Consider the following 9,807-nt stretch of genomic DNA (forward strand, 5'->3'; position numbering starts at 1 on the left):
ACCCAATTCATTGCGCATGCGCCCCGACCTGACCTGGAAGAGGCTGTCTTCCGAGCCCACGTGTTCGACGAGCATGGCGGAGCCGGGGAGTATGGAAGTCACCGAGCCTCTGGCTCCGGGAGAGGCCCAGAAGAGCGGCGTCCGGCCTGCCGACCGCCATGGCCTGCTCAAGCACAGCCGCGAGTTTTTGGACTTCTTCTGGGACATTGCGAAGCCTCAGCAGGAGACGCGGCTTGAGGCCACAGAGAAGCTGCTGGAGTATCTGCGTGCAAAGCCGAAGGTATGGTGGCGGGACCTGGGGCAGGAGCAGCAGAGATCCCGGCAAGTAGCGGCGGGCTTGGGGTCACGTGGTCGCGAACCTGGACGCCCCAAGTGAGCGCGCGCCGAGGAGTGGGCATGGGCGGGTGCCAGACCACCCTTCTCACTGGTCCACCTGGGGATGTGTTTGGTTCCTTAGGGATCTTCCGAGATGAAGTACGCCCTGAAGCGCCTAATCACTGGGCTCGGGGGTGGACGAGAAGCAGCCCGGCCCTGCTACAGTTTGGCCCTGGCACAGGTGAGGTGGTGGCCCCTGGAAGGTGTCCACCTGTGCTGGTCAGAACGGTGGGGGAGTGAGTGAGCAGAGCAGATGTCCCCGCTGCAAGGGAAGTGAGGACTGACAAGTAGGGGTAGCATCTCAGGCGAGCCGATGGGAGGTGTGCCCACGTGGATGCGGAGAAAATTGTGTAAGCAAGGCCTTTGTGCAGAGAAGCCCAGGCAGGCAGAGAGAGGGAGGTTGAGGCTGCTTTTGGGTACCTGGGTTGACCAGCCTCCGAGGTACATGTACTGGCGGTGCTAAGCTCTGGGGTGAATTCTCTTACCTCTTCAGGGTTCAGGACCCTCTTCTCCCAAGGGGCACACAGCTAATTATAAGCCATATCTAAGGAGCTTGGACAAATGGAAGGCCTCTAGAGACCCAGTCCTTGAAGACCAGTCTAGCGGGAGCTCAGAGCTGGCTGTGGGGACAGCGTGTTTGGGAATCACAGTCTAGTGGCCAAAGCACCCCAGCTACACATGGGACAGGGAGACAGGGGTCCGCTCCATTCACAACTGTGTTCCATCATCAGCACTGCTCAGAGGCGGGTAGGCAGCTTCAGAGGCATCTTTGGGGCGGGAGCAGGGGCCCAAGGCCTGCTCCCAAGGGCAGAAGTTGAAGGAAGAAATAGAAAGAGATTGACGTCTGTCGGGATGTGGCAGGGCCACTCCCCCTGAGCCTCTCTCTTCCTCCTGGCAGCTATTACAGTCTTTCGAAGACATCCCCTTGGGCAGCATCCTGCAGCAAATACAGGAGAAACATGACCTGCAGAAGGTTAAGAAGGTGAGAGTTAGCAGCCCCGGGGATATCAGCAGTCCCCCAGGGTGGGAAATGCTTGGGTCCTTCTCACGGGTGCCTGGAATCCTTTTCTAGGGGATGATGAGACCTGCCCTCTTTGGAAACCTGTTTGGGGTGCTAGCCCTCTTTCAGTCAGGCAGGCTAGTGAAGGTAAGAGCTTTGAGGGTTCTGGGGGTATGTGGACTGGCTTGGAGTGGTGGGGGAGAGTGGCACGCTCCGCTCATACCCTCTCTGCCTCTGGGACCACCAGGACTCAGAAGCACTGATGAAGTCAGTGAAGCTGCTGCAGGCCCTTGGCCAGCATTACAATCACCTTCAGGAACAGCCCCAGAAGGCCCTGGTGGACATCCTTTCTCAGGTATGGGCTCAGCAGCTGTGGAGCCTTGGGTAACTAACACCACCCGTCATAGAAGAGCATGAAGAAGACACAGGTTAATGCATGGAAGTGCAGTACCATCCCACGGAAGCATAAGTATGGAACATGATGTTTTGTAGTAACTTTCCTTAAAAAGTAAGAAGGAAAAGGGATGTGGTTTAATAACATGGTTTAGCCTAACATCTAAAGTATTTTCATGTGCAGTCAGTATCAAAAAATCTATGGAGATTTTTTACATTCTTTATTGTGGTAAGTCTCCAAAATCCAGTATATTTCATACTCTCTGGCATATCTCTGTGCAGAACAGCACATTTTACATGCTCAGTGTCCACATGTGACCAGTGGCTTCCGTACTGGACTATGCATTTGTAGAACAGTGCCTGACGTGTGCCCAGTGGGTTACACATGTTGGCCATTGTTGTTTTGGGCAGAGCTGGCCCCTCGGGGTCCCCACTGCCCTACTTGGGAAGTGGAGGTGGGCTAGTACCTAGAATCCTTGCTGTGGTGAAAAAGCCAGGGACTGGCACATCCCAGGCCAAGGCTTTCTGCATAGCCCTGGCCACAGAGCTGGAAGGACCTGAATTGAAATCCCAGCTCTTCACTGGGGACTCCTTGTTTAAAAAAAAAAAAAAAAAAAGGCTAGCCCTGTAAAACCCAAAAGAGGAATAATTAAAAGGGTGGTCCTGGGCTAGTTAGCATCAGTGGGGTGCTTATTTAAACCCAGTTTCCAAGGACTTGGGAATTTGAGCTTTTTAAGAAATCCCCTCTGGTGATTCTGTTGCCTGACAAGGTGGATTGTGACTATCCCTTCTCAGGCTGTTGCTGTGCCAGGGGCCTTGGGGGAGCCTGGGAGGTAGAACAGGGCCCAAAGAGCTCACCTCACAGCAGGACAGACAAAGGATGCCGTGAGGGCGCCCTCCACACCCCCAACCTCTCTCTCCATGCCAGGTCCCGGAGGCCGCGCTGCACGAGATCCTGCCCAAGGTCCTCAAGCCTGACTTGAATTCAGTGCTCGGCTCCCCTGAGCACCTGGAGCTCTTCCTCTTGGCCCAGCAGAAGGTGCCCGAGAAGCTGGAGAAACTGATGGGACCGGTCAACCTGTTCTCGGACGAGAACATCCCCAGGTGTGAGGGCGGTGGGCAGGTGGGCTCTCCATCCACAGGTTTGCACCATGACCCAGGGTTGGGGGTCCATGTGGCCCTAGATGCCTGGCCCTTGTTTGCTGGGGAATGCCCCCTGAGTCTTCTTCACCCCCACCCCCCACCTCTGCAGGCTGGTGACTGTGCTGAAGACGGTGGCCAACTCTGTAAAGAAGGAACGCAAGCTGCCCACCGTGGCTCTGGACCTGCTCCGCCTGGCGCTCCGGGAGGACAAGTTCCCATGGTTCTGGAAGGAGGTTGTGGAGCAGGGGCTCCTGAAGAAGCAGTTCTGGCCGGCCAGGTGCGTGGGCACTTGACCTCTCCCTGCTTCCCATCCCCCCTCCCCCGTTTGATGAGCAGGGCTGGGCTAGGGCCGAGGGCTCTGACCAGGCCTTGTCGTGTGATCCCCCCTCCCCCGTTTGATGAGCAGGGCTGGGCTAGGGCCGAGGGCTCTGACCAGGCCTTGTCGTGTGCCCCCAGCTACCTGTGCTTCCGCCTGCTGGGTGCAGCCCTGCCCCTGCTGTCCAAGGAGCAGCTGCAGCTGGTGATGCAAGGGGACCTGATCCGACATTATGGGGAGCACATGGTCACCGCTAAGGTGAGCACTGCCCCTGCGGCCCAACCCTGCCGGAAAGGGCCAGGTGACTGGGCTGCTTCCTGCCAAGAGGTGGGAAGGGATCAGCCAGCTTCCAGAAAAGAGGGTGGTTCTTGGTGTCAGTGGTCCTGCCTGGGATGGGCAAACACAGCTGCCCCTGGGAGGAGGGGCTGGGGACCTGGGTGTCCCCCACCCCTTCATCTTCCCCTATGAACCGAGAGTGGCAGGGGCAGCCCTTCTGCCCCCAGGCCGCTCAGCCCAGGCTTGTACAGCCAGCAATCTGTCCAGAACCCCCTCCACCCCAAGCTGGTGTTACAGGAATACTACCCACCAGTGCTGCTTTGAGTACGCCCACATGCCGCACACTAAGCTAAGTGCTCGACGGGAATCGAGTAGCAGTTAAGATCAGGGAACCTGGGACCAGACTGCTGGGTTCCTGTCCTGACTCCGCCGCCGCTAGCTGTGTGACCTTCCATAGGTCGCTTCCTTTCTCTGTGCCTGCTCCTGCTTGTCCATGAGCCAAGGAGCAGGACCTTCCTTAGAGTTGTTGTGAGGATAATCAGGCTAATATCCACAGGCGCTTAAAGTAGTGCCTGGTGTGCAGGAAGTGCTGCTGGGTTTGTTTCTAGCTCATTCTGTCTTTACTGCCAGCTTTGGAGAGCTGCCATTCCCCTCTTCCGAGTGAAGGACAGGCTCAGAGTACAGCGCAGGGGTTAAGAGCTCCACGGGCTGGGGGACCAGATGGACTGGGGCCGAGTCCCAGCTCCGCCAGTTTTAGTCCTGTGATCCTCAGAAGTTGCTTCCAAGCTTTCTTATGCTTCATTTTTCTTCATCTGCAAAACAATTAGAGGTGCTAGGACAAAGATTGTCCCAAAGACTAAACGTGGGGGCTCCTGGGCGACCCAGCTGGGTACAAGGGAGGGGACTTCCTAGGCCCCAGGGAACCTGTTGTGGAAAAGGCTGGGGGTGTGTTGGACCCCTCCTGGCTGGTGACCCCAGCGCTGTGCCCGACTCTCGCAGCTCCCAAAGCAGTTCAAGTTTGCCCCGGAGATGAACGAGTACGTGGGGGCCTTCCTGGAAGGCTGCCGGGGCGACCCCGAGCGGCAGCTGGCCCTGGTAGTGGCCTTCACGTCCATTACCAACCAGGGCCTCCCTGTGGTGCCCACCTTCTGGCGGATCGTGCAGTTCCTGAGTCCCACCGCCCTCAAGGGCTACGTGGCCTGGCTGCGGGACATGTTCCTCCAGCCTGACCTGGACTCCTTGGTGGACTTCAGCACCAACAACCAGAAGAAAACCCAAGACACTTCGTTCCATGGGTGAGTGGGTCTGTGGGGCCCAAAGGCCTGGACCCTGCCTCCCAAATACCTTGGTTCCTCGGGCCAGAGAGAAGCCACACCTTTGCTCTTAAAGGCCTCAGTTTCCTCACACGTGGCCCTGTGCTGGGGATCAGGGCGTTGGGGAGCCTTGGTTGATTTTCCCGTCTCAAGGGTAGGAGACACCCATTTCACCACCTCTAAGCGGTTTCTGGGACTTGTCTCCTGCCCACAGGCCTGAGCGAGCTGTGTTCCGGCTGCGGAAGTGGATCATCCTTCGCCTGGTCAGCATCGTGGACAATCTGCACGTAGAGAAGGAGGAGGCGCTGATCGAGGAGGTGGCCAGGTACGGTCCCGAGATGTGCCTGAACCCCGACTTCCACGGTGCAGCGGCCTCATGTCTGACCTGCTGTGGTTCCCTCCTGGAGCCAAAAGCCTGAGGGTCAAGTCATCCTTGCCCCTTGGGCAGGAGGAGATTGGGGGAAATTCCCCAGGGAGTCTGGGTATGGCAGGCGGGGCGGAGCTCCAAGGTTCAGGCTGGCTCAACGATCCCCCCGCTGCCTTTGTGTATCGATGTCTGGGGGTCCTTAATGACGACACTGCTGCTGCTACTCACCCTCACGGCGGCCCTGAGACGGGCAGGAGTGGCGGTGACCTGGCCGAGGCCACGCATCTTCGCATCTTTGGTTCCAAGGGAGGGATGCTGGTCCTCTCCCGGTTCGGGCTGGGCTCTGTTCTGCTGGGGCTCCAGGCCTGAGGAACGTCCCTCTGTCGTCATTGCCTCCTGGCCCCAGGCCCTCGGTGAGGCCACCCGAGAGTGGCTGGTCAGGATGGTGGCACTGACCGAGGGCACACGGGTATCCTCCCACCCTCCCCAGGTTTTGTTTCTTCCACTCGTTCTTCGAGACAAAGAAGCCCACGTCGCAGATCCCCGAGTCCGAGCAGCACTTCACCCTCCCCTTGGATGGCCGGACGCGGGAGGTGGTGTGCAGTGCTTTCTTCAGGTGGGCACCGGGCAGCCAGGGAGAGGCTTGAGGGTGGACGAGTGGGCGGGGAGGTAGCCTCAGGCAGGATGGGCGCCACTCTCTCCAGCTCTGCATCTGAGGCCCAGTGAGTTCCAGGGGCTCAAAGTGTGGGGATGGAGTAGGGTGGCCGTGTGTACCAGCCCAGCCCATGACCCTGACCGCCCCCGCCTACCCCACCACTACCAGTCTGCTGCAGACCCTCAGCACGCAGTTCAGGCTGGCGCCGGAGCAGACGGCAGACGGGCGGCCCTGGACCTACCACTTGGTGCAGTTCGCAGACGTGCTGCTGAATCACAGCCGTAACGTGGCTCCACTGACAGCCTTCACCACGCAGCAGCGCCAAGCCTGGGACCGGTGAGAGGGCGTGGTTGCCACCCATGGGTAGAACCTCCCGGGGTCTGACACTGGACACATGGGTGGGATCCCCTGGGGTCTGACGCTGGCTGCGGTGGCCTGAGAGCATGCTCATCTCGCCCAGGATGCTGAAGACGCTGAAGGAATTGGACACCCTCTCTTCAGAGGCCAAGGCCACTGCCTTCCAGCACCTGCTACTCCTGGTGGGCATCCACCTCTTCAAGGTAAGGCGGCCTGAAGTGGAGGGGGCTTACAGACCTAGGGTCTGCGGGGGCCAAGAACTGCTCTGTGGAGCTGAAGGTGACAGGTTTCCTAGGCTGACTGCTCCTGGTTGGAAGTACAGCCCAAGGGAAAAACCACTCCATTCACTTACTGGACACCAGCTCTATCCTGGGCTTCCCTCGTGGCTCAGACAATAAAGAGTCTGCCTTCAGTGTGAAAGACCCGGGTTCAATCCCTGGGCCGGGAAGATCCCCTGGAGAAGGAAATGCCTACCCACTCCAGTATTCTTGCCTGGAGAATTCCATGGACAGAGGAGTTTGGCAGAGGAGTTTGCAACCATGGGATTGCAAAATCAGACACAACTGAGCAGCTAATACACACTCTCTATCCTGAGCTTTCTGAGCAGTGTCCCTTGTTGTTATTACCCACAGATTGGAGGCAGACACGTTTCTGACAGGTGGGATAATAGACTCACAGAGGTCAAGTAACTTACCCGAGGCCACACAGCTTTTGGCTGGGATTCAAACATGGGGCTCTGACTCTACTATCTCATAGGACCTCCCCAAACTACCTCACTGGCCAGGGGTGGTGGATGTCGAGGAGGACAGGGCCTGGTTCTGGGCAGACCCATCAACCAATGGGGATGCTTCTTCTGTCTGTCTGTGGTCAGTTCGAAGTGGAGCCACGATTTTTCTGTTTAGCTTTTGCACGTTTGGAATCTACAGTGGTGAGTTGAGGGTAGTGTGTGTTTTTCTGGTGCCGCCCTCCCATGGGCTTCTATGTTCTATCAACTATATTTCTCATGTCATGGGTACCTCTTCTCATAACCAGTTCTCTAAAACCCACTCCATCTCCTTTTCTGTTCTTTCCACAAAGGAATTTTGACCATGTGTGGAACTTAGTGCCGACAGCTGTTTTGACCCTTGTGGTTTCCTCTGGCTGTGAACCCAGGTCTCTGGAGGTTTTCCTCTCAAGTTGTACAAGGCTCTTGTGGGTTGCTTCAGGTCTTCAGTAGTCTCAGGAGATAGGACTCCCTTCTGGCCTCTCGGCTGAGGTTTTTGCTTCCACGCCTTGGGCACTCAGCCCAGCTCGAGGACAAGCAGTGTGGGGAACAGTTGGTCACCATGCCCCTTCCAGTCCTTGGCACTGGACATCCAGTAGGGGCTGCCCAGACCCTGGACCTCTGAGCTTGACATGGATGAAAGCTACCCGGCCACAGCCAGGATGCTAGAGGCAGAGATGCCCGAGGCTTTTGAGCCCCTGTTCTGGCCTTCCTTCCACCACCCCCACCCCAAATATTGAAGCTGCCCTGCAACATTAAGGAGGGAAAGTCTGCCTTTTTGGTACTAGCGGTCAGTTATTTTCAACTCACTGGCTGGTAGCTGGAGTCTGGTCTTATGCTTCAGCAAAATAGACTTGAAAGGACTGTGAAAGTTGCCCAGTTGTGTTCGACTCTTTGTGACCCCATGGACTATACAGTCCATGGAATTCTCCAGGCCAGAATACCAGAGTGGGTAGCCGTTCCCTTCTCCCAGGGATCTTTCCAACCCAGAGATCAAACCTAGGTCTCCCGCATTGCAGGCAGATTCTTTACCAGCTGAGCCACAAGGGAAGCCCAAGATAGACTTAAGTTAGTTTAAATTAAATTTGTTGTAATTGGTCATTTCTAGTTCTTTTTGTAACGATGTCGAGCCAGGTGTGGTGGAAGAATCTAGAACTGCAGATCAGGAGTCTGGGACCTGCTGGTGCCCTGTGATCCTGATCCAGCCTGGGCACCGGTGGGGAGGTTGGGCTTCATCTTCCGTGAGGCTCACAGACTGTGTGTCTGGATGTTAGGTCATCAGCTCTTGGGCTGCCCCTGGGGTCTGGCTGTAGCCCTCTGCTCTAGATTGTGAGGGGGACTGGCCAGGACAGTCTGGAGTCTTTGGGGCCTTGATACCAGCTCCTCCCTCTTGGTCACTCCCTCTCCCAGCTGAGCAAAGGCTGGGCACGGGGCCTGGCCCCTGATTTCTGTCCTGTCCCACGTAGTCCCCCGCAGAAAGCTGTGACCTCCTGGGCGACATCCAGACCTGCATCAAGAAGAGCCTGGGGGAGAAGACCCGCCGGACCCGCTCCAAGGCCACCAGTGGGTCGTCGTCCCTGGGGCGGGGGCGGGTGATGGGCAGACAGTAGGACCCAGCATGGGGCGCTCAGACCTGCTCCAAGGCCACCAGTGGGTCGTCGTCCCTGGTGGGGGGTGTGGGGGGTGATGAGCATGGGTCACTGGCACCCTGCCCGGGCTCACCCCTGCCGTGCTTGCAGACCCCCAGGAGCCGCCGTGGGTGGAGGTGCTGGTGGAGATCCTGCTATCCCTCTTGGCCCAGCCCAGCCACTTGATGCGCCAGGTGGCCCGTAGCGTGTTCGGCCACGTCTGCACCCATCTGACCCTACATGCCCTGCAGCTCATCCTGGATGTAAGTGGGGGCCTCTGGGGACGTGGGTCCCAGGATGGGGCTCTCCGAGCCCAGGGCTGCTGCGTCCTTGCTGTGACCTGCATGGTTGGGGGGTGGGGGCCTCCTTCAGAGTCTTCTGCTATGCACCCCTGACTCAGGGTCAGGACTGTCAAGGACACTGCAGGGAATGGCTTTCTCTCCCAGGCTCCATCTTCCTCCCTGAAATGGGGACCTTTGGCCAAGACTGGACGGGACGGGGTGGGAAGGCAGTTGAGAAGGTCCCGGGGCCTGAGGAGGTGGTGAAGGGGCAGGGACCACAGACGCGACAGGCACCTGGGACTCCCCGCAGGTGCTGAACCCGGAGGAGAGCCAGGACGAGGACGACAACGTGGTGGTGACGGACGACTCCGAGGAGCAGCTGCTGGGGGGTGCGGAGGTACTTGTCAGCAAAGGGCAGGGGGCGGGCGGACGCCCGGTGGGCCACGCGGAGGCGTGACACACGGCCCCCCCACAGGACAAGAGCTCAGATGGCGAGGACAGCAAGGGCAGCAAAGGCTCGGAGAGCGAGGAGGAGAGCGATGACGACGACAGCGACGAGGAGGACCGAGACGGGGACGTGGACCAGGGCTTCCGGGAGCAGCTGATGGCGGTGCTGCAGGCCGGGAAGGCGCTGGTGAGTGGGGGCTGGTCCCGGGCCCCCGTCCCTCTGCTCCTTCTCCTGCACGAGGAGGGGCTGCTCACCAGGCCTCTGTCCGCCCGCCCTGCACCCCCCAGGGCGGAGCGGACAGTGAGGATGACAACGACGACGAGGAGCTGGGGGACGAGGCCATGATGGCCCTGGACAAGAGCCTGGCCAGCCTCTTTGCTGAGCAGAAGCTGCGCATCCAGGCCCGGAAGGACGAGAAGAACAAGCTGCAGAAGGAGAAGGCGCTGAGGCGGGACTTCCAGATCCGGGTGAGCCCAGGCCCTGCCCTCCCCC

The 9,807-nt window shown here is 58.6% G+C and overlaps 1 protein-coding gene across 1 annotated transcript in view; it reads left to right on the plus strand.

Moving 5' to 3' along the window:
• The first annotated feature begins 51 nt into the window (after positions 1-51).
• Positions 52-9,807, plus strand: part of MYBBP1A (MYB binding protein (P160) 1a) — a 15,305-nt gene continuing 5,549 nt past the window's right edge. Inside the window, exons 1-18 of the mRNA XM_010847452.1 lie at positions 52-280; positions 458-556; positions 1,274-1,357; positions 1,448-1,522; positions 1,623-1,730; positions 2,697-2,872; positions 3,021-3,188; positions 3,368-3,485; positions 4,503-4,798; positions 5,031-5,141; positions 5,674-5,799; positions 6,007-6,174; positions 6,299-6,398; positions 8,425-8,521; positions 8,698-8,849; positions 9,178-9,264; positions 9,343-9,501; positions 9,603-9,782. Coding sequence (XP_010845754.1) covers positions 74-280; positions 458-556; positions 1,274-1,357; positions 1,448-1,522; positions 1,623-1,730; positions 2,697-2,872; positions 3,021-3,188; positions 3,368-3,485; positions 4,503-4,798; positions 5,031-5,141; positions 5,674-5,799; positions 6,007-6,174; positions 6,299-6,398; positions 8,425-8,521; positions 8,698-8,849; positions 9,178-9,264; positions 9,343-9,501; positions 9,603-9,782 — 2,511 coding nt within the window. The 5' untranslated portion in view covers positions 52-73. The remainder of the gene's footprint in view (positions 281-457; positions 557-1,273; positions 1,358-1,447; positions 1,523-1,622; positions 1,731-2,696; positions 2,873-3,020; positions 3,189-3,367; positions 3,486-4,502; positions 4,799-5,030; positions 5,142-5,673; positions 5,800-6,006; positions 6,175-6,298; positions 6,399-8,424; positions 8,522-8,697; positions 8,850-9,177; positions 9,265-9,342; positions 9,502-9,602; positions 9,783-9,807) is intronic.

Source organism: Bison bison, unplaced genomic scaffold (genome assembly GCF_000754665.1).
Source record: "Bison bison bison isolate TAMUID 2011002044 unplaced genomic scaffold, Bison_UMD1.0 scf7180017864249, whole genome shotgun sequence".
NCBI classification, from domain to species: Eukaryota; Metazoa; Chordata; class Mammalia; order Artiodactyla; family Bovidae; genus Bison; species Bison bison.